Raw genomic sequence first — 23394 nt, 5'->3', positions numbered from 1 at the left:
CAAAAAACTGAAGAGTAACCAAAGTATTGTTAGAGTGGTACTTTGCCTGGCAGATGAAAATACCACTGCTATGTATGCATACAATCCTTTCATCGATTTGTGAATTTAAGGCCCTTCCAAGGAGGGTCACAGATACTTGTAATGTTCTTGAACGCTTCATTTGCATTTAGAACTCTCACTTAGCTCACAAATGTATACCAGTTAAATTTGTATTAAAAAAACCCACAACCTAATTCCATTATCTAAATCCATTCCTAGCTAAGTCACTTGCAGTTATGTATGTGTGGAAACAAAAAGGTATGAGTTGTTACAGCAAAGATTGGCATTAGTTTGTGTTTGGCGTTTTGTATGTGAACTTTTCTAGTACTATCATGAAACGTGGATTTGGAGTTCTGTGTTATTCTGCAGAGGGGCTGTGCATGGGAGCATATCAGCAGCTTTTTGGTTACCTGCAGACACCAGGTAGCCATAATCAGCTACCGGGCCTGCGCTCGCTCCCATGAAAACCAATGGTTAAATTCCCATTGATATCAGCAGACCTGGATCTAAGCCCTCACTGCATAAACAAAAACGAATTTTGGAAATCTGCCATCCAGGGCTGATGGTATCATAGGGCCCCTTCATTAATCTTGGCCAGGTATAGTGGTAACTTTTGTGGAAAGTAAACCTGATTCTTATCTACAGGCCTGCAAAGTGCTTAATTTGCACATGGCAGGTCCTGCTTCCCTGCCTTCATGCCAGCTCCACGTGTGATGCTGGATGCCCCCGTAGCGCGCTCTAACTGCGGTTTCTGCTGTCTCTCAAGGCTGTTGCAGGCTTGTAAAGTGCTTTCAGAACTTTAGGCAGGAAGTTGTTACAGGACTGTAACATGCTAACCAAGATTTACATTATTATTTATTTTCACATCTTTTTGCTGCACTGGAGGACTATTTTACAGTGGGTAATCATACTCTTACTGTCAGTACTAGGAAAACTTCCAAATATGATAATTTCAGTGTTTAAAAAAATCTCATGCAGAGATAAGTGCCAGTATGATATGAGCTCATACGGTTTGAGCAGTCACTTCAGCAAAGGGGAGTCACTTAACTGACTTTGGGGAGAAACAATGTTAGCATTGCCTAGAATAAGCAAGAAGGCAGAACTATTGGACAGAGGAAAGCTGGTAGTAAACTGTTCATTTAATCTGATAAGTTTCTCAGACTTGTAGACCGTATTCCACAGAAATTAAATTAAAATATCAGCTAGAGAAATAAATGCTGGCTCTTAGCATAAGTAATGATGTAGGCACAGATTTACCAACAGGGCTAAAGGAGCTGTAGCCACCCTCTGCCTTCCCTGCCGTGTGTGACATACTTCTCTGCCATGTGGCTTGGTTGCTGCCACACAGCTGTACAGCCACAGCTCTGTCTCCCTGTGCCTTTGTGCTTGGTGAAACGCTGGCACGGGTTGCCCAGAGAGGTGATCGATGCGCCATCCCTGGAAACATTGACGGCCAGGTTGGACGGGGCTCTGCACGGCATGGTCTAGTTGAAGGTGTCCCTGCTCATTGCAGGGGGGCTGGACTAGGGGGCCTTTAGAGGCCCCTTCCAACACAGACTGTCCTATGATACTTTCAAAGGAAGGTGCCATCTGGTTAAATGGTAATGGGTTGAGAAACAAACTCTCTGTTGAAATACTGTTAATTCTCACCTAAAACATGCCCTTACAAAGTATGAGCTGGTTAGGTGACTTACCAACCTGCTCTGGGAATTTGTGGCAAAAGAAGGCAGAGAAGCCAAAGTCTTTGAGGCTGTCGTGGAGCCTGTGGCCTTAGGGTAGTTTACAACAGCTACCACTCACCACCAGACTGCAGGCATAAGCTCTAGACAAAAGACTACAATTGTTACCATTTTACATTTAGATGCTATCTTTCCTCTCTGCCCTAAGTGCCAGTCCCATCAGCCAGTTAATCAGTTGCTGCTTTTACACTGAGTCACCATGTAGGTTGCGTACTTTTAATTTTCCACCAAAATTGTAATGTCTTATTATCCTGCATGCAAATGGACCGTTGCTTTGTGGTTCGTGATTAATCTTTTCCTATAAGAACATGACTATTCACCCCTTCCTTATATAAAATACACCGGACAGGCAGTGGTGAATATGTAGTATTTTCATAAAGGTTGTTGGCCTTTGTAATACTGCTTTGCTAGAGAAGTGGCAGCTGTGTATATATCCCTTGAAAGCAAAACTGCAATGCCAGTGACTTTAACGTAAACTAAATATGAACAGACTTTTTTTCAGAGCAACTGAAATGTCCCTGTGTAAATAAACTACAGCACGTCTTCAGAAATAGGTTGTTGACTCAATGTAATGCTTCTTTCCATGTCTTCATGGAAGGCTCCCTGATTTTGTGCTTGAAGATAAAGCGCTGGAAGACTCAAAACAACATGTCTCTGCCCCCCTTTGTCTAAATGATGAAAAACTGGTTTAACTTTGAGTTTCTGACAGCTATCCCATTTCCAGATCTTTTTCAACATCAGGCAGTTCAGTTAAATACGCTGTTCAAGCAGCATATTGGAAGTCCAGTTGAGGTCAGGGGTCTGAGGTGTGTGTGTCTGTCTCTCATGTGATGTACACTGTTAATGCCCAAAGAGTAATAAATTACAGAGCAATCTACCTTCCTACTGTTAATTGTTGACTGTTGGTATTTGGCAGTGGAAATCCTGACTGCTCGGCAGAAGAAAGCAGAGGAGCTGAAGAGACTGACAGACCTAGCCAGTCAGATGGCTGAAGCACAACTGTCTGAACTCAGGGCTGAAATTAAGGTCAGGCGTTCATGGCTGCTTGGGTATTTTAGCTGTTTGCATAAATGCCAAGAGCGAGCTGTCAGGTTAACATGCCCAGGCTGTTCATTCCTGCCTGTGGGCCAAGGGGTAACTAGCTTTCCATGGGGAAAGCATACCTCCTTAAAGTATTACAGCACCTCTGAGCAGTGTACAGACGCTAGCAGAGAAGTGTGAGTTATCCCTTCGTAAGTGTAGAGTTCTAGCGGTTTGTGTGCCATTTATCAGACTCGGTTAACAAGTAAAGCCGATAGCTTCAGGTTCGGTGATCAAATGTGTATACTCTGATGAAATGACCCCCTTCCCAGGCGCGGGCACGATTCACCCATCACTGGGCTGAGAGACCTGTAATTTGGTCAGGATGGGCAAATACTTGGTTCTGCATAGAGATCCTGTGTGCAGGGCAGGGTCAAAAGTTTGGCAAGCCTTAAAGCACATCTAAGGTAAGTATTGATTGGTTGCTGTACCATCCATATAGTCTTTTTCTTAGAATGCAAATCACTGTTAACGTGTCTGTATTTTGCAGCACTTTGTGAGTGAACGGAAATATGATGAAGAGCTGGGCAGGTCTGCCCGATTTTCCTGTGATACAGAACAGCTGAAGACCCAAATTCAGCTCTGCGGAGAAAGTAAGTGCTGGTGATTTCTCACACTGAAGTTTTGGGAACATACTGTTCCATATACCTGTCCAGGATACACCAGCAGAAATAATGGCATTTGTGCTGCCAGTGTGTGTGTGGAGGCCTGACACAACCGGTAGAGCCGGGTGCAGCAGGCTGGCTGAACACACGCAGGTCAGCCTTACAGTATGCAGCACATTAGGCTTGCCGTACATATGCTGTACAGTCCATCTGCGTGTGCACAGTGCCCTCTTTGTCAGAGATTTCCAGGTATTACTCAGATCAGTTGGAGTTTTCTGGTCTAAACAGGATTTCCAAGTGGAAGTAGAAGGTAGCTCTGGGGAACACTCAAATTCAGTAATTTGTGAATAAATAGTAAATCAGAAGCTTCCCCGCATGAGCAGAATACAAGACCAATTCACATCTCTCCTGCTAGGAAGTAACTCCCAAGCTTTACAACAGTATTCACTGGGCTTTTCAGGAACTAATGGTAGTCCCAAATATTCCTGTTTCCAAATAATCTGCCCTTCTGCTTGGAAATTAAAGTTCATTTTCTGCTCCAAGTATCACATCCCTGTTGCAGAATACAAGATAGCTTATTCCTCATCTTTGTCATGCGTTTTTTTCCCCCCAGAAAAGTAAATGTTACAATGCTTTGCCCCAAAGGTTATCTGTCCCGTGATATCCCATCAGTACCATCACTTTAGGATAAGAACTGTTAACACAATTCTGAACTAGTGCATCTTGGTGGAAAGAAAACAATTTTGGGAAGAAAAATAATTAATGTTTTCAAGGAGTTCCTAGAAAGAGAAAAAATACCACACAGTCTGCCAGCGCAGTCTTCTGACTGCACAGCTAAAGAGCTTTTAAACACTACTTTGAGGTGTAACCAGTTTAATTCATTAGACCATAAGACTTGCTTTTGTAGAACACTTTATCCTGTCTCTTATTGAAACCAACCCAGGATATTTCGAAGGAAGGTGTAAGCTTGCCAGTAACGCATCTGATTGTTCGCAGTCACCTCACAGACCCTGACGCTTAAGAGAGAAAAATTTCTGTAAAGATGGTCCTGACTAATATAACCACAGCTGCTCTTGATACAGCCATAGACTGTCTTTCTAAACTCATTGAACTACTTTCCTAAATTACATCCCGCTGCAGTTAATTCCGCACTCTAATTATTGATGCCTCATTTCAGTAAAATCTTATGTAAGCATAGTTTCGTGCAGACCTGTTGAAATCGGGTCAGTGAAGTCAAAGGAACAGCTACTGGCAGGGAAGCAGTGCCATCTCACAAATGACTGAGTGCACTGGCCAGCTGAAGAATTCAGCTCTGGTCAGCCCTCAGTGACCTTAGGTGAGCAACGCATGCTGTGGGCATGGCTTGGATAAGAGCTCTTCAGTGCAAAGTACGTTTCTGTTTGGAGCCTCCCCCAGTGAGGCCCATACCCTGCTAGGAGCTGCAAATACCCCTCACAGCTGGATTATGCCGGGCCTTGAGGCCTTTAACAAAAGCAATAGCCAAAACCCCAGAGCTTGTGCCGAGGAAGGCACGTTCCAGCATGAGAGAGGGTCGGCAGCATACACTTACAGTGAAGGACAGGAAGAAACAGAAATAATTGGACTGACATATGTCTAGCATGGGCTACACCCCTTCCTTGTACATCTTCTTTGTTAAAAATGTGTTTTTCTATGACAAGCACGTGGATTTTTATATGGGCTTCCATGTGCAGCAGTCTACTTTAGACAAGAGAGAGCAGTAGAATTCAGTGGCAGCTGGCCTCACTGAACTTAGGACTGAAAATTCAGTTAATTGTGCAGATCGCTCCATTGCTTTTCTGAAGAGGATACCTAGTGGGAGAAATAGCTGATATTGGTGTAAGTAAATAAAAGCATCAAAAAACCTAACAGATGATGTTCAGTTGCTAAAATTATTCTGCATCTTCTTTCTCTGTACTAAAAGTGGGAAAATAGAAACACCTCTTAGATAAAACAGGTGTCTCACTGAAGTGAGCCTCTGGTTTGTCATCTGCACCAGAAAGAAACAGGAAAACTCCATAATCAGAAAAATCGGAACAGCAAATTAAGATCAAGAACATTACTTCAGTAGCCTCAGAGTCTTCTTTGAGGCTGCTTAGGGGCCGTTGCACAGAGGCAGGCAGCTCAAAGCATTTGTGGAAATGCAGAGAGGTAGGAAATCAAGGATTTGTTTGGTGCACTTCACATCCAGACATGGAAGTGGTTAAGAAATCAGGTGGTTGCAAAATACAAAGTTGGGAGCAGGAATGTACTGAGGGGGGCAGTAGCAGTTCCTAATGGTGCTGACTACCATGATCCACATGAAGTGGATTAGTGCATTGCACGCAGTTCCATTTTTTGTAGATATCCATGGTACAGAAGAACCTTTGTTCCTTAGAAAGGAATGAGCAACAGGCACGCACTAGACTAGTGGGTTTTTTTTCCTTTCTTCCTTTTCTTAAAAAATATTTAGACATACTAAGGAAGCTTTCATGGCTCTTACCTGTGTTGTAGCGAGTACATATATAGACAGCAAGCATCAGCTTCTGCAGCCTACCATGATCAAAGAATAATTTGAATTTAATTTAGTCTATGGTGTCTGCAGGCACGGCATCCTTTGACCTCAAGCAGCCAAGAGAGTTAGGGGCTTACCACTCATTTCCTTCCCATGTTTCTTCCTTTATTGTTTGAGGACTTAGGAATATAAATGCTTAGGAGCATTACTGATAGGACAGCAGCGCGCAGGGCAGTCCTGACAGCGAATGTGTTCAGCTCGACTCGTTAAAACCCCACAAGCCAGCCAATAGGTGCCACAAATTTTGAAAAGTTTTCTTGGACAGCCAAAGCCCATCCACCTGCCAGGCTTCTTCCAGTTTCAGCGCAGCTCCACCACACTGGCTCTTCTGCCTCCAGAAGCGCTTCACGACGAGGCAGTTCCACAGAAGTAAGAGGCGATGGCCTAATTCCAACCCTAGTTACCTAGCTTACTTCGTTATTTCAAGTAGGCCTGGAATGATGCTACCAAAATTAACTGTAAGCAGGCTGAGAATACAGCCTTATGTTTAGATGCTGATCATTTCACTGGTAACACAGAATACTCTTTTTATAGTTTCTCACCCAAAGAACAACTATTCCTCAAGAACACCATGTAGTTTGGTGCTGTCTTCAATGACTTCACATGCAACAACTGGCAGACAAAATACACACATGCAGAAGTCCGCTAGTCACGTCAAGAACTCAGATAGTAGAACAGCCAGCGCTAAAGTACAAAGTCATCTTTCTTCCAATCCTACAGAACCTTCTTCCCAAGGAATCCCAACAAATAAGCAGGTAAGAAATCAGTTCTGAACAAAACTAAATTATTTCAGAAATTTCAGAAGAATACGAAGCATTGGAAATTGTTAATGCAAAATCAAATACTAGTTTGCAGTCCACAGATTTAATAAATAACTCTTGAAAATATGCAAGTATGTGTTTTGCAGCTTCATTTTCAAAGCAGTGTGAACATACAAGGTGGAAATAGCAGAAATGCCATACCAGCAAAGACCGCTGTCTGGTGTTCAGAAATGACTAGCGGCAGTTAACAGGCTGCCTAATAGCTAATTAGCTAATAGCTAGTTACCCTGCATGCTGCAACAGAGAAGCATGTATTCCTGCTCCTTGACAAATGTCAGTTGATGTGCTGTTGAAGCATGATTATTAGATAGACTTTGAAAGTGGAATTGTGCCAGATCTAAAAGCATAATATTTCAGAAGCGGTATAATACAGCTTACAGTACTGTGCGATATTGGCAGCTGCCTCATTATGAGACCTCCTTAGAATGGCCTTGCACGGTTGTGTTCAGGTAAAGCTGCCACCGAAGTCGGTCTGAAGTTTGTCCCGGCGGGGATTTTGGGCTGAAGTAGGTGCCCGAAGGGAAACGTAGGAGCAGTACATAGTCAGTGCGTGTATGGAACCAGCTGCCTTGGCAGTCATGCAAATAAAGCAATTCAGCCACTTCCCACTAAGGATCAAAGCTTCCTCTGTGCAAGGTAGCGTAATAGACATCTCTCCCACCATGTGGATTCTTAACGTGATAACGTGGATTCTTGAATTTACATGTGAATTTCTGTTCTTCCTGCTTAGTCTTACTGTAGTATTTACACAATACTTTACTAGGAAAGATACTTTCTTGATTTTCGAAAAAATTGGTCAGTATCAAGTTCTTCAGTGCTTCTTAACTACTGCTGTTGAGATAGTCTAGTATTTCATCCCCTTTTCTGTGTTCTCTTGAATCATGGTAGACTTTTAATTTGGTGCCAGTGGTGAACCTGCCATCTATATTTCCAGGCTACTTAGCTGTAGCATGTTACTCATAGTTCAGAGAGCTCCAGCAACAGTCAAAACTCTAGTGTTTTTGTGTTTTCCCTCTCCTCGTTACACTGAAAAACTTACTCTGCAATTTTTGTTCCTTCGGACAGCTGTGTTTCTTGTCCTGTTGGAAGGATTCAGATAACCTAACAGTTTTCCAATTCCTTTCTGGGTAGAACGGGCCTTCTAGCCAGAGACGAAGATTCAACCCACAGCACCAAAACATCCGGCTCAATGGATCCCTGAAGTCACAAGGTGCCAGTCATGAGGCAGATCAAAATAATGTGAAGGGTGGTTCCAGGTCTGAACACAGAAGACAGCAGCATAGCAGCTTCAGATCTAAAAACAAAGGAGCTATGAAAAATCAAGAGCAGTCTACAGCTACAAGGACCACAGAGAATCCAATACATTCAGAGAAGACCCGACGAAAGCATCATACGCCAGACACTGCAGATCACAGGCCTTTCCAAGGCAGTGTTGGCAGGGTGTCACAATGCAATTTATGTCCTGCAAGGATGGAGGTCTCTGCTGATGCCACTGTTCTTTCAGTGCCAGCTGTGACTTTGGTGGCTTAAAGTGTCATGGTGATGGCAGGCAGAGAAATTTAATCTCTTCATTTTAGTTTCTTGCTCGAGATGCTTGTTGGTGAAGAAAATAAGTCAGAACATAGTCATTTTAAATCTGTTGCTGCTTAAAACTTGTTGGTATCTTTATTACTTGCTAATTATCAAAATTAATTCATACTCTCAAGGCTTCTTCCCCAGTATGTTCACAGTTATTTTGCCATGACAGTACAGAATCTTACTAAGGCAGCATTTACTACTTAGAAAAATGAAATCTAGATTGGAAAATTAAATTGGCAATTAAATTCATAATAGCAAAAACCTGTTGTAGATACGTGGTTACACCTGTCAACAGTATTGTTTTTTTAGAGCAGCCTGTGTTAGAAGGATCCCAGGAAGTCTGTATGCTCTGGTCTGCAATGAAATCAGATAATCTTGTAGAATTCTTCAGCAATCTCTATACAGCTCTTTACTTCTGTGCGTGTATACGCGTAGATGCATGGACACTGTATACACAGAAAGTATTGTTATATACAAGAACACTTGAAAAAGTAGTACATTTGATTTTAGCTTATTATTCCATAATCTGAGATCTTTACATTCAAGTATAAATTGTATTAAATGTATTACATACTGGTATTTTTCATTGACAAAGTATTTTTATGAGGCTGAGGAAAAATGCTCATTTTTTAATTTGGAATGTATATAGTCATGGCTATTCAGATACACAGCCCTATTCTCCGTCCTTATCAGTCACTTTTCTATGACTATATGGATCTATTTCATTTTTTTCATACGAAAAGTTGCAGGTCTTCTAGACTTGAATTCAAATTCTTTTTCTGTATTTTTTCTGTAGGAACCACCTGTCCATAATGAGAGCTATGACTAATAAATTTGTTACAGCGACATGCAGCAAAATGTGGAGGTACATATTTGAGCAGATATACTACATCCTTCTCAATTTTCTATTAAAAATCTTACTTTGTCTTAATGTTCTGATTCTGTATTTCAGAAAACCCGTTTCTTCCAAAATAATTAAAAATTTATTTCTCAAATACTCTGGTGTTTGCGGCCTTGCAGTGCCTAACCTTTGTGATCTTATTCAAATTGTATTTGCTTGTTTCAGTTGGTATCAGTGGGAGGCTTTCAGCTGAGTATGGATTGAACTAGGTTTTTGCTTTTAGCTAGATTCTTACGCCACAAGTGCACAGAACAGAACCTTCCCACAAGGGCCGCCTCCGTCCTGGGCGTACTTTTAAAGTAAGTTATTACTTAACATAGGACGGTGTAAGAATCCAGACCTAGCATCAAGTGAGCTAGTGGCCTTAGTGTTGGCATCAGAAATGTGTGAAAGGTCAGTAAGGCTGACCTCTGACCGAGGTCAGCAAGAGCAGGACACTTTAAAAGTGTCTTCAAAAGTTTATTCCTAGGTTATTGTTTGGTTTGCTGTTGCTTTTTACCACTTTCCTCTGCCTAATTTCTCTCATCTGACTGTGTGCTTCCTTAGTACTGACTGGTTTACTTTTCTTCTGTGGCCCTTGAAAAATAATCCCAAAGTGTAGAGTGAGGCACATTCCTTATGGGTGATTTTGATTATTTTTATTCGTCTTGATATCTGTATACATTTTTCCACATGTGAATATTGGTAAAACCTGCTTCTAAAAGACAAGTAAATCATCTTCATCTGGAAGAGTGGTGCAAGACAAGTCAATATGCATAGGTAAACATTGTCTTCCTTAGCATTACAAGCACTGTTTCTATCATCGTTAATTATCCATCACGCTTTTAAGCTGAATATTTTGAGAAAATGGAACCGAAATTCCAGAATTTGTGTTCTGCACGCCCATCAGCTGGGTACCTTCTCAACATTTATCTCCTGCTTTACAGTTTGACCTGTAACCCCACCGTAAGAGACATAATGATAATTTCCATGCAGATATTACACAGGAATCTTACTATATTTTCCTTGCGTAATTTGTGAAATTTGTCTCCTGTAATCCCTCCTAAAAAGAAGAAAATCTAATTTACCTGTGATGACGTTTACCCCTTCCTTATAGCTTCTCCACTTGACAGGATAACTGAAGGTTATTCTGTAAGTCAGCTTCTCGCAAGGAGGCTTCTGCAAATAAATAAAATCTGCAACGTAAGTTGTCGCTCAGCACCACAGGACCACCTCGCGCCCTTCAGTACCAGCTCACCTTCGATGTGCTGGAGGCTCAGTACGTGACAGACCTCAGAGCAGCAGGTGAGAGGCACCATGTCTCTGAATTCAGACTGTGCTACAAACACGTTTTTGACGAGAGATGCCAGCATGGATGTGGTTGGGCTGGGGAGCAGGCTGCCTCTGGGGCCACTGCAGTCTTGGCACGCCCAGCCTGGGTTAGTGCTAACTACGTTATGTGGCTGTGCTCTGGCGTGTGCCTGTCGGAACGGTACCTCTTCACCTTTCACTTCTTGTGTCTCTGTGTGCTTGGAACTGTATTTGCCTCTTCGCAATAGAGTTTTACTCTTCGCAAAACTTATAAGTAATTGGATGCTCTTGGGCCCATCTTCAGCAGAACTTTTTTTTTTTTTTTTTTTTTAAATCTTCTAGTTACAGAGCTAGCTATGTGTGATACTGCTTTTCATGTAAGGGATTTGTACAGGGGTCAGTGAGGGAATTAAGGGCCGGCCAAGGCTTGACTTTCAGGCCAGCTGTCTTTTATAAAAAAGCACCCTCAATTTGCAAAGCAAATACATCTGTTTGGCATCGCTCAAACACAAACATGGAATTCCCACTGCACTTTGTATGCTCTTTCAAAAGTGGAAACACACCTTAATGGGCAGTATTTTAAAGCAGGTTGGAGCAGTTTATCTTCTGTGTAAAATGAAACAAAGGTAGGGGCAGAACTCGGCAAAATAAAGGACCAAATATGGAGCCAGAAAACTAGAAAGAGAAGGTAACTTAACTCAGCCAAGCTATTTGCAAAAGCTACATCATTTAGGCATGTTTGGGGGAAAAAAATTTAAAAGTAAATCACTTGATGTATTTGAAAATGTAACTCCAGAAGAAAAACCAGTAATTCTGGAAGGGAAACACTGATCTTGAAACGCTTTCCTGGACCCTGTTGTTGTTGGGGAGCACCTGGCCCGAGCCTGTAGGAATGGCAGTTCTTGGTGCGAGTCTGTTCCCCACCGTAGTCACTGCCTGGGCTGCATCACGGCGTTATAAACCAGCTGTGTGCGTCCTGGTAATGTACTTGTGACTGAAGCAGAGGCACTGCGGATCCATTCCTCTCAAGTTCCAGTCCCGCTGCCAGCTACTCACGTGAGGATATAATAGAAATTTGTGACAATACAGCTGTTTTATTGTGGCAAACTACTAAAACAAACTGCACTGAACTGTTCACATGCAAATTTGAAAAGGGTCAGATCCTTGATACAAACTCTGGGCACGCTACATGGCTGATCACGTGATGACATGAATTTGCAAAGTAATTTTCAGCCAAGAGTGATCAATTCTGTTATAAACGGCCAGATTTTTTTATTTAGCAAGAAGAAAATTCTCTAAGAAGAGATACCCAAAAAGCTCAGAAAGCAGCAAAGGTCTGTAACATCATCCTTACCTGTTCCTGCTGCTTAACATCTTTTAATAAAAGCTGTTGCCCAAAATGAATTTAGATTTTTTTAATTTTTTTTTTTTTAAGGGGGTGGGGTGGTGGCATTACCACAGCGCATTTACAGACTTATTTCAAACGACAATTTGTAACCACAGCTAAGGGACAGCAGCTTCACTCCACTTTTTGATGGTGCAGCTGGCCTCCTGTTCTTACCATGTGAGGAATTTATCCTTCATGGATTGGGAAGAATCAAGAAGAGGAAATCTGCTTGCTCCTGGGTAATGATAGTATTTCTTTTTAGCCATAGTAAGATGTGAACTACATAATGTTTATTATCTAAGTGATTTAATGTTAGCCAGTTTAAATGTTAGCCAGTTAGCCAAGGGTACTTTTCTTTCAAACTGTTCCAGTTATTTCCCTACCAGCTCTTCCAGAGCAGAACAAAAGAGGTAATTTTGATATTTCCATGGCTCTTCAGCTAAAAACAAGCCCAATGAAAACTCCGAGGATCAGCAGTAGTATGTGCCCATCACATGAAATAACATCTGCTCGCTGACATCATACAGATAGAATTATATCTCTCTGAATCACACCTTGGTGATAACAGACCCTCTGTATCACAAGCCCATGTGTGATCACAGAGGAGTAATTTTCTAGAAATTGGAATCACATTTTTCTTGTCTCCTTAACCTGTATCATTGAGGGTTTGGAAAGGCAGCGGTGAGAAAGTGAGAAGAAACAACTGGAAAATTGACAGCATTTGTGACAAAAAATTTAATGCATCAAACTACACTGGTGATACACGTCAGCCTTTAGAGTGCAGCTGCTAGTTACTCGTAATCCATCAGATTTCTAAATTGGAGTAACCTTCTGAACATGGTCTTTTCTGAACGTGATCTATGATGAATGGTAATTTTACCAAGATTCACAGTAAACCGTTGTCAACACCACTTGACCACGTGTCTACTCCCAGCTATAAAACTGTAGCTCACCTTTAGTAGTTTCCCCAGACAAACTATCTAGTGTGTACATACAGTGTATCCAGTTCATCGGTACAAAAGCAGTGCCAGCTGGTACTTCGTTCATTGAGTTAGACAATGGAAATGTTGAGAAAATTGCAGACTTTCAAGAAACTTGGGAACACAGAGTTTTGAGGAAGTTTCAATCTGCAGGAAGCTCAGACTTGCAGAATTTCTGCTCCTTGTTCCATGCATCAGAAAACAAACAGCCTGTTAGCCAGGTTAAGGGGTGACATCCTTGGACTGGCAAGTTTCATTTGTTTGGCTTCCTAGAGAGAAGATGAAATTCTATTTTACGTCCACATTTTAAAAAGCTTTGGGTAGATAGGGGCAAAGCTATTTTTATAGTGAAAGTCACCATGAAGGTTAATGCTATTCAGCTATCGTAAAACTGCTTAGTATGAGTCCATCAGTTAAGAGAAACACAGCAAGATTCACAGGCAGGAAAAAAAAAGCAAAAATGCCTACTTGGTTAAGTTCAAAGGACATCTCTGCACCTCATCCAATTAAAAATAAATAAATAAAACCAAGTCCCTCAAAAAATAATCTTGCTCTACCTCTCCACCACAGACACTTTACTGTTTCATCCATTGAAATTCAAAGGAGTTTTTTTCCCATTTAACCCCAAGCATGTACATCTAGGACAAAGAGAAGACGCACTAAAGCCACTGTAATGCAAATGACGTGGATGTTACTGGAAAAATTCTGTACTACCAGAATAATTAAACACTGAGCTAGTACAAACTCTGAAAGTCCTGTAGGACTGTTTTCAAAGCTTTTTTTCTTGTGTGCATACAAAGTGTGATGCTCAACTCTATGATCTTCGTGAGCTTCAGTGCCGGCTGGACTTGATCTTAAGGGTCTTGTCCAACTTAAATGATTCTATGATTCTGCATTTATAGAAGCCTTCTAAAATCATCAAAAGTTGAAGAGGAAGGAAATCTGCTTTAAGACGCATTGTAAAAAGATTTCAAGGTGCACAGTGGAGTGCTCAGCTATTCAATAAATAGTGAAGTAGAAGGCACACAAGGTAAGTATTAAAAACCGCTTTCCAGTTAGATTATTATGAAAAACAAATCTCACAAACTTAGTGCCAATGATGAATTGCATGCTCGCATGCTCAAATAGGAAATTAGATTATGTTAGCATCTTCCTGTAATTTTTGCCTTGTCCTTTCCTCAGTGAAACATTGCGGGGGGGGGGGGGGGTGGGGGGGGGGGGGGGCGGGGATAGGAAGAGCCTTGGGATTGTCGCTCTTTAGGGGTTTTTTTAAGAAAAAACAATGGCTTAGAGATTCTAAAGTTAAGATGCTTTTCAACGTACACACCAATAGCAGAAAATTACAGTACTGCACACTTTTACAGTGACTACTGTTCATAACAAAGTGTCTCCTTAAAAATAAGTTAGTACATTTGGGGTTTTTTTACTTGTGCAAATTATGTTTAAAGTCCTTGTGGTTAGGAGAAAACCCTGAAAATGTGATCGCCCCTAAATGACCTAGAAAATAAAACATCTGAACCCTTCTGTAATTCCAATAGTCTCAGGAATTTTAAGAACATTGCATTTTGGCAATGTGATAGGACCTCTCGGTGTTTAAGAACAGGTGTATTTACTGTGCTGGAAAAGCAAAAGCAGTAGCCAAACCAACAAAAAAAACCAACACCCAACTGTAAGCAACCAAGGGCACAAACCAAAGCCAGATTTCATTCACTAATATGAACAACTAAAAGGGCTTTTTAAAATCAGTGGAGCCAAATTCGGCTTTCCTCTGCTGATAGAAACACAGCAGCTCTTCAGTACCATTATGCAAAATTTACTGTGGTACAAGAAGGTGTCCTCTATCCTGCTCTGGGGGAAGGCAGGGTTCTTTCATCTTTCCTCAAACCAGGGCACCTCTGTTAGCACTGCTTTCCTGCAAGGAAGTTGAGGTTGTCCCCTCCTCGTTTGAAAGGACTTGCAGAAGGACACAGGGGGGCCAGGTGTAACTCAGACCCACGGGGCTCCCTGCAGCTGGAGAAGACACCCCTGAGGTGCGATACAAAATGCCAAGGCTGCACCGGCTGCCTGCAGCAGCCCCACCCCTGTGGCAGATCACACCATGTTAGGAAAGCAGTATATGTGTGTCTCAGGTCTATGAAAAAAAATGCCGTGTTACTCCCTAGGCATACTTCTTCCCTTCCTGTATTTCTGAATTTTCTTGCTGTGTGCAAGCAAAGGCGGTCCCTTTCATTGCCATTCGTAACAAAATGGTGGTTTATCCTCACCAGAAGCCCCAAAAAGTGCTTTCAACTTCCAGAATCTTCACAGGACTGGCTATGTTGACACTTGCCGCAAACTTGTATCTAATAAAAAACACTTCTTGTTACCTATTTTTTCCCACTTCAAAGATACAAAGTAAGAAATTAACATTAACTAGAGTTAATTAAAGTTGATGAAGTGGTTGTCTTTTATGCTGTGCAAGTACTCCCTTTAAAAAGGGTCAGGCGTACTAGTACATCCTAACAGAAGTGCAAACATGAGATACTGGAACATTAGACTGCACGTGCTCTGTGTTTGGGGTTTTTTTAAACCCATTTTTCTTCCTCTCCAACATCTAAAAAGTATTTAGAAATAAAGCAGAAAACACACTTGGTTTAAGTGCTCTCTCTTCTCCCTGTGCTTTTTATGAACTTTTTCATCATCATTTTCTACCAAATCTTCGAGTGAACAGCCACACGAGATGACGATCTCTTCTTTGACCAGATGATACAAAGCTATCCGGTCTGTGAGGCAGAGTCCAACGTTATCCATCCACTTTATCATTCTTAAGCTCAATACTCTCTGCTAATACAGCTGGTTCTTTCTTGTTTAGTGCCATAGAAGGAGTAGGAATTTCAACAGCAGCACTGTCCTTTTCGCTTGTTTTACCAGATACAGAAGATGGAGGCTGAGATGGTGTTGCAAGAAAAAGGGGAGTTCGCTTCAGCTTTACTATGTGGTGGCTTACGGGCTTCCTAGACACTGCAATCTTGAACATCATTTGACATGGTGTCCCATTGCCAGCACTCTGCCTTCCACAGGGCACCTGGAAATTGCTGGACGCCCTTGTGCATGTCGTAGATAGAGTTTCAGAAGCTACTTTGTGCGGTGTCAGACTTTCACTATGGGGTCGTTTAAGAGTCACTGCAGAACGTGAAGCATTGCAAGCAGCTACCTTTAACGAAGCTGAATTCTTGACTTTGATGTGGGTACTTGTTGAGGGACCCGAGTATGTAATCGGCTTGGGAGCTGCTTTACATGGTAAGTAGTCGTCGTCTTCAGTAAAGTCGATTAATCGTCTGTAAAACAAAGAACTTCAATTGAAGAAACAAACTATGTACATAAAGGATTCTTTTTATAACATTAAAAAATAGACAATCTGCAACAGCCATCCACAAATCCAAAGTTCTTTTAATTTTTGCTTGTTACACTATCATTTGTGGTTGTCAACTGTTCATCACTGCAATCTGGTTTGCCTTTATGGAAATAGTACCATCAGTCTCTTCTACCTGTGTAAGCAATATTACACATTGAAAATTGTAAGAGAGATGGTGCACAAACTGCTAAGGGAAAATCAATGAGAAGAGGCTTGAGGAGTTACAGAAAGAAAGTATTAAAATGCTAAAAATTCCGTCAGATACAAAATCCACCAAATACTAGTCTGATGTGTTTTGCCTACAAAAATGTAGGACCAAACTGCACGTAAAGACAAAAGTTCCACACTATGTAATCTGAGAAGAGAAGAAAGATATCGCCGCTTTCTCCCTCTAGTTCTTTTCAATACAAATGATTATGGATAATCTTTCAAGAGAAAACTTGTAAAAAATAGCCAAAAAAAAGAACCTATGTAAGAGCGCCTATGGAGTCCCCTGGCAACTCCAGGGATCAAACAATCACAGTCCTTCCTACTTCAGCTATGAAAAGCAAAGAATGCAGTATCAAAAAAAAAAAAAAAAAAGGCAGGGGGAGGATGGGGAGATAGGAGTTTTCAGTTGGATCATTGTGCTGATATCACTCTGTGGCTGCTGCTGAAATGACAAGTATGGCCAGGGACACTGAAGGTCAGCAGGAACCTCTCCTGAATAGCAGCAAAGTGGCTGTAGGGTGGCTCAGATCAGCGGTGTAGTTTCTTCACCTGCAAAGGCTTCTTTTAGGTAATGGAGGTATAGCCAAAAGTACCACTGTAGAACTGCAAAGAAGAAATTCTAGAAATTCCTTCTACAAAGAAGGCATCTCACGTGAAAATTAGTTAACCTTTTAAAGTTTTCATTTATATTTATTTATTAGCAATCCATTTATCTAATACTGCTCTCTACTTCTTGAAATTACTCCTTCACAGTCTAAAATGATGTTTTAAAGGCTGAAGAAGTAAAACAGAATAGCTTCAGCAGCCTAAAAAAGGTAATTTGTTTCTATCAAGTTCAGTTCTGCTAATAAGTTCTCTGCTTATAACACATATTATAAAATTGTAAATAGCAAAAAGAAAAAACATTCATAGCTATTCAAATAACGTGAAATCATAGGGAAAAGAATGATTGTACTGTATTTCAGCTTTATTTTAAGCCACATATGCAAATCAGCATACCTTTTATGAACTGGAGGCATATGACGCAAACTGCCTTTCAAAGGGCGTTCCTCAAGAGTCCAACATTCAATCAGCTCCTGAGGCACTCTCCAGTAGCTGACACCTGCATTTCAAAGGGAAATTGTATTGATGAGCTAAGAGAACATAGTCAATATTATGTTTATACACACATCTATTTTATTATGTAGAATTTCAGCTTTGAAACTACACTGACATGAACACTGGTTACAGCCAGCTTGTTTCTAGGGCTTCCACCAGACTGCCCAGTGCTAGCAGGGTGTCACCCCCTGCAAGTGGTGGCTCTCTCTACATATATTCATTCATACCAACTCATGTCACCTTGTTGAATCCGTTAAGATTTTTTTTCCCTCCCAAACAGCCACTACTATAGGGTATTTTACATGTTACTTACTGAATGAGTGAGAATGTATGCAGTTTTTATTACAAGTAATTGGCAAATATTTTTCTCATTTTTCTGTAAAAAAGTAGCCTTACTGAAATAAAAGAAAAAAATACTCTACCTCTCCCTTCCCAGGCATCGAAAGCATCCATCATCTTTTTCAACTCAGCTACTGAGTAATAGCTCCAGATGTATTGGAGGTTATTTCCAGCTTCTCTAGAAATGTGGTTTTAAAGGTAACAGTTACATGGTAAATCCAGCTAAGTCCTTAAAAATGTAACACTGGTGATATGTTACCATTCTTTTTACCAAATCCTAACTACAAGGACTTCACAGTATATGTTTCAAAAATTAAAGAGGAAAATGTTACTTAGTTTTCATTTTTGTTTGTGTAAGAGGTTCTAAATATTCATTCTCCTATGATCTGCATGCATGTGAACACCTATTGCTAAAAATGGGTATCCATGAAAGAACAAATGTTCCTGAAAGAGTAATTACAGGTTTAATGGTGTAATATTTACTCTTCTAAATCTCAATCATTTATTCAAGGGGAAAATGCAGTGGGAGGATAGATAACTGATACTATGTGTCCAAATACTCTTGGAATAAACGGTAATGTTCCCAGCTTAACTTCAGTAAAATAAGCCTCTTAATTATAAAGATAATGAAACACTGAAAGCTGTATCCTGATCATGTTTCAGAAGGTACACTGTGAACCGCACTTCTGACACTGTACTGTGGGACCAAGAGAAAGGCAAATTGCTTCCAGACATTCATAAGTACAGGTCTACCAGTTACTTGTAATTACTGTCATAAAAATACATCAATAGTGTAGTAGAGATCTACATGTTCTTTAAAGAATTAAAACCATTTATGTTCATCTTCAGTTCTTTTCAGCGTTAAATATTTCTTTCAGCTGTTTTAAGAAACTGCAAAAACAACTGCATGAATCACAACCAACATGAATATTTCTGGAACTTTTTCTGTATTTAGTGTAAATATCATCTTACATTAGAAAGTAATTCTAAATGATTGAGATATTTTTAAAATAGCAAGTAAAACCTAATGAGAACTTACAGCAACTGCATGCTAGGCCACTTTTTATGGACTCTCAAGTTCTTGTTCTTCATGCTTAGTTTTTATCATTTGTTTAATGTGACCACTGTATTAGCCAGCTGTTTTCAAAGCTGGAAAGAATCTGATTCCTTCCAACGATGTATAGTACAATAATACTATGTTACACTACGTATAATAATATTTAGGTAATACTATAATATGTGAGTGTTCATTCTCACTTCATAGTGCTTTCATGTGTTTGACAGTCATCTTACCTTTTGTAAACACTTCTACTATGAATTTTCATTCCTAGCTCCTTATAAATTGCATCAGTCCCATCAGCTCTCGTGGCATACACACCAATAATTTTACTTTCACAGCTTGCTCCAGAAGTGTTGAGATAGTGCAGGACCCAAACTGTAGGCTTGGTGCAAACTAAATCATAAGAATCACAGAAATCCAACAAAGCCTAGAAAAAACATAAACAAAAAAATAGAGAACATTAATAAGAATACAATATTTTTAGTTGAATAAGCTTTCATATTTAAGTTTACTGGTGAGCTCTTTTAAGTAAATCAAGGATACAGTTTATAGGATATAAATACAAAAAATAATATGTGTAGTATTTCTTATCTGATGTTAACAGAGAATACTGTAAAACTAAGAGAAGTTCAAAGAAAGGCAACAAATACTCAAAAGCATGGCAAATCCTTAATATGAAGAGAAACTGAAAGACCTAGAAATGTTTTATGCTTTCCAAAAGGAAATTAGTAAGGGAGAATGTGAAATGTATGGAACAATAGCTTACTAAGAGAATATAGATGACTGTCAGCACTAACACAGCCAAAACTGTTAATAAAAGTTAGTTTCCAATCAGTTAATTAGAATCAGCTTTTTAAGTTACAATACTCTACAACAGACAAACCTTAGGATTTTAAATATTAATTTTTTTCTCCTTTCTTGTTCTAAAAAAATGGCAAAGTACATTTTGTCTTTAAAGTTTTAGGATGAATGTATAAAACTGAACAAAAAACCCAAACATCCTGAAGGGATCAAATCTAATCTCAAGTAAAAGCTGAAACCAAACACAATGTAGTTCCAACTATGAAAGCTTTACAGCAAATCTGCATGTGAAACAGACTCAAATTTAAACTGCTGCTGTATTACAATTATGGGAGAAGCTGATGACCTTAACTACTATGACTGTATTATCAACTCTAGGATTTCTTAACCTAAAATTCTGAATTTAGTGATAGTTTAGCGTGGTGATTAGAAAGTCCTAGCTTGCATATGCTGTAGTTTTAGTATATGATGCTAATGAATGGTGTGGATTAGAAAGCACATCTTTAAAAATTTAAAAAATGTCAAGACCTTTTTAAGCTCTATATTTGACCTTAAAGAATATGTCTCCATTTCATTGGCCAAATGTTCAGACAGACTGTATGGATAAGGGATGCCAAAATAATCCGCTTCCTCCTGCAGCGCAATTCGAATTTTTTCATCTCCAGGAATCCGAACTTCTCCATGAAGATAATCCAAAAGATATTTAAACAGGCTTCCATCTCTATCAATTAGACATGCTCCTGAAAACATAAATAAAATTACTTAAAATACTACTTCCAGCAAGTGAAGACAGACTTCTTACGTTCTACCAAATCATCAAGTAAAGCCTTTATAAAACTTCTGTACTAGTTTTACCTACTTAGGAGGAGTAAGTATACTGTCTCTATTTAAGATCTATGTCTTCTTTTAAAACTAGTATTTTATTTCCCTGGAATACTTGTTATTTGAAGATAACTTTCTTTTTATTTCAAGATAAATTACTAGTGCAGTAAACATTTCTTTGTAATTTCAGTGAAATCCCTAATCTGCATAGGACTGTGCCAGCATACAACCTCAGCTGTACTGCACTCACTTAAAATGCTAAAGTCTAATTCTAGATGCATTTCTAATTCTACCTGCAGATACATCTTTTCTTGCTATTGCAGACATTTTTTTAAATTTTAAATCTAGGCAATTTAAAAGGAGTTGGAAGTAGCATCAGCTCCAATACATACCTAGCCTAACCCTCCCTGAATATTGCTCAAGTTTGGCAGTATTTTTTTGTTTCTTTGTCTCTCCTTTGCCTGCTGGGCTTAAGGACCGCTGTAGAAACTGACCAAATGATACACAGCTGTATACAATAGGCTGTTCACTACTACTGATAAGACAGTAGCAAGTTTCATTTCAGGAATTTTAAACATTTCAGATATTTTAAACAGTCAAAATGTACAACAAGGAATTACTATTCTCCATCCATCGTGTCTTTAAACTGGCCACACTTTGACAGGATTTCCAAGTCACAAACAAATGTGAAATTTGACACATGAATAGTTTTATTCAAGCTTTCACATCTAGCCATGGTGGTGAAAAATGCAGTCTTTACCGGGTAATGAGTATTCTGAAACAAAGATTAGACTCTCATCTCCTTATGTGATGAGCCATAGAGAGCGAGGTGCCTTTGGAGAACACAGGGGTTCATAAACAGGATCCCAGTTAAAATATCAAATATTCTGCCAACTTCATTTTTACCTATTTTCATATTCATACTGAAGCAGTACATTCCAAAGCCACAGTTTGGACTGGGACAAGGCAGGTGGTAAGCACTGTAAAAACATGTATGTTTGCAAACATGAGTAGTCTGTGGAATTCAAATGAATTACTCGTAAATATAAAGTCATGCATGCGTAATTGGTTTACATCCCGGAATTAAAGCAGCCAACTGATGCTCAGCAGACTGGGAAAAGAGATATACTATAAAATGCATAACTATATATAAAAGCATGTATTTGCCACAGAGCTCCCTGAGCAGTGTTGTATTTACAGCTTGAATGTATTTACCTGATTCATCCACTTTTAGAGGAAAGCGTCCACTAAACATAGACGCTAGCATTGAATCCTTAAAGCGGCATAAAGACTCACGCCTGGCTGTGTATAAACATCCTCGCACATTAAGTCGTAGAATACCCTGCACGTCTTCAATTTTGCCCTCTTCCATTGCATTTGCAAATGATGATGTTAATTACGAGCTATTCAAACCTGAAACAGACACAATAGTAAATCTGACACCAGTTAAGACTGAACACACTGTATACAAGACCTAAGCGTTGGCTCAGTTCTTACATGTTTGTCACAGGACGCTGTAAATCAGCTTTGAAAATAGTTCTGGAGTTGTACTAGTGCAAACAGCCAAATATTCTACACCTCTACTACAAAAATCTACAGCATTTTACTTTGCTAGGAAATACAGAGGTTCCTCTTTCAAGACAAATGGGTGAGCAGAATTACACTGTCAGTACATGCGAGCAGAGCACTGAAGGACGTTCTGGGAAATCTTGGTTGGAGTATAGTTCCCAGCACTAAAAATGCACAGATTTTGTACCGGTAACTTGGCTTCTTTAATATCCAGTCCTAACTAGGGCTGCTTTAAGGAGTCGTTGAAGCTGTCACGTCAATACCCTCACTTTGCCAATACATACTCATACTTGGGCCTGCCTCCAGTGCCCGACGGGGGCGGGGGCAGTGTCTGGGCAGGAAAAAATGGCACGAGAAGCTATAGAAAAACTTCAAAACTTTTTTTTTTTTAGGTTGGGTTGGGTTGGGGTTTGGGTTGTTTTATTTTGAGCACGCCCTGTGAGGGTTATTAACTCCTACTGCGCGCCCTTCGCCCGGGCAGCTGCTGCCGTTCGCTGCACCGAGCCGAGGAACTGGCCGCCTGCTGAGGGAGGGGAGGGCCGGGCCGGGCAACAACCCTCGCCGCGCCCCCCCCCCCCCCCCCCGTGGGGCGCTGCCCCGCCGCCCCTCCAGGAGCCGGCCGGGGAAGGGGGCTCAGCTCCCCGCTCGGGGGTCCCGCTGGGAGCGCGGGCGGCCGCCATCCCGCGTTACCTGCGCCGCCGGGGCCGCCTCGCCGCGCCTGGACCGGACAGGGCTTCTTGGGGCGCCGCCGCGGCTCCACAAAATGGCGGCCGGGCGGCGGGAGGCGCGGACAAGGACAGCCCCTCGTGGCCGTGCGGCGCCGCGCCATCGCCGCCTCCGGAGGCACTGCCGGCCGCCCGGGCTTCACCCCCGCGGGTCCGGCGGTCAGCCGGGTGCAGGGACCCCCGCGGCTCTGCCGCAGCCTCCCCCGGAGCGGGTCCTTCAGGCATGGCTTCGATGTCCGCGGCCTCTGAAGTAAGGCTGACCCGCGTAAACGCGGCAACGCTGTAAGGCAGAAACATTTCCCGATACTAGTTTTTTTGAATGATTATTTTACTATAAAGGTTTGCTCAGAGTGGGTTTGATTTAGCAGCTTTTTCTGTAGGCTC

General features: G+C 40.9%; 3 protein-coding genes across 17 annotated transcripts in view; 2 read left to right on the top strand and 1 right to left on the bottom strand.

The window, feature by feature from the left end:
• The window catches only part of SPATS2L (spermatogenesis associated serine rich 2 like), a 151379-nt gene extending 141948 nt beyond the window's left edge, over window positions 1-9431 (top strand). For all 11 annotated transcript variants that reach the window (XM_055811506.1, XM_055811505.1, XM_055811507.1 and 8 more), the window contains 4 exons: window positions 2695-2804; window positions 3349-3451; window positions 6570-6790; window positions 7988-9431. In XM_055811506.1, coding sequence (XP_055667481.1) covers window positions 2695-2804; window positions 3349-3451; window positions 6570-6790; window positions 7988-8386 — 833 coding nt within the window. In that variant the 3' untranslated portion in view covers window positions 8387-9431. The remainder of the gene's footprint in view (window positions 1-2694; window positions 2805-3348; window positions 3452-6569; window positions 6791-7987) is intronic.
• A 3296-nt stretch (window positions 9432-12727) lies between these two features.
• KCTD18 (potassium channel tetramerization domain containing 18) overlaps window positions 12728-23394 on the bottom strand; it is a 14721-nt gene continuing 4054 nt past the window's right edge. For 3 of the 5 annotated variants that reach the window (XM_055811522.1, XM_055811521.1, XM_027777544.2), the window contains 6 exons: window positions 21932-22129; window positions 20423-20634; window positions 19327-19520; window positions 18117-18211; window positions 17596-17698; window positions 12728-16309 (listed from right to left, as the gene is read on the bottom strand). In XM_055811522.1, the coding sequence (XP_055667497.1) occupies window positions 15775-16309; window positions 17596-17698; window positions 18117-18211; window positions 19327-19520; window positions 20423-20634; window positions 21932-22088 (1296 nt within the window). In that variant the 5' untranslated portion in view covers window positions 22089-22129 and the 3' untranslated portion in view covers window positions 12728-15774. Of the gene's footprint in view, window positions 16310-17595; window positions 17699-18116; window positions 18212-19326; window positions 19521-20422; window positions 20635-21622; window positions 21697-21931; window positions 22130-22975; window positions 23037-23394 lie in introns of those variants that run through there. The other 2 variants (XM_055811523.1, XM_027777545.2) reach the window with 2 other exon arrangements.
• Window positions 23134-23394, top strand: part of SGO2 (shugoshin 2) — an 18010-nt gene continuing 17749 nt past the window's right edge. The window contains exon 1 of the transcript XR_008748313.1: window positions 23134-23260. The gene's annotated coding sequence lies outside the window, so the exon portion shown is untranslated. The remainder of the gene's footprint in view (window positions 23261-23394) is intronic.

Source organism: Falco peregrinus, chromosome 8 (assembly GCF_023634155.1).
Source record: "Falco peregrinus isolate bFalPer1 chromosome 8, bFalPer1.pri, whole genome shotgun sequence".
Lineage (NCBI taxonomy): Eukaryota > Metazoa > Chordata > Aves > Falconiformes > Falconidae > Falco > Falco peregrinus.
This window is presented reverse-complemented; position numbering and strand designations above follow the sequence as displayed.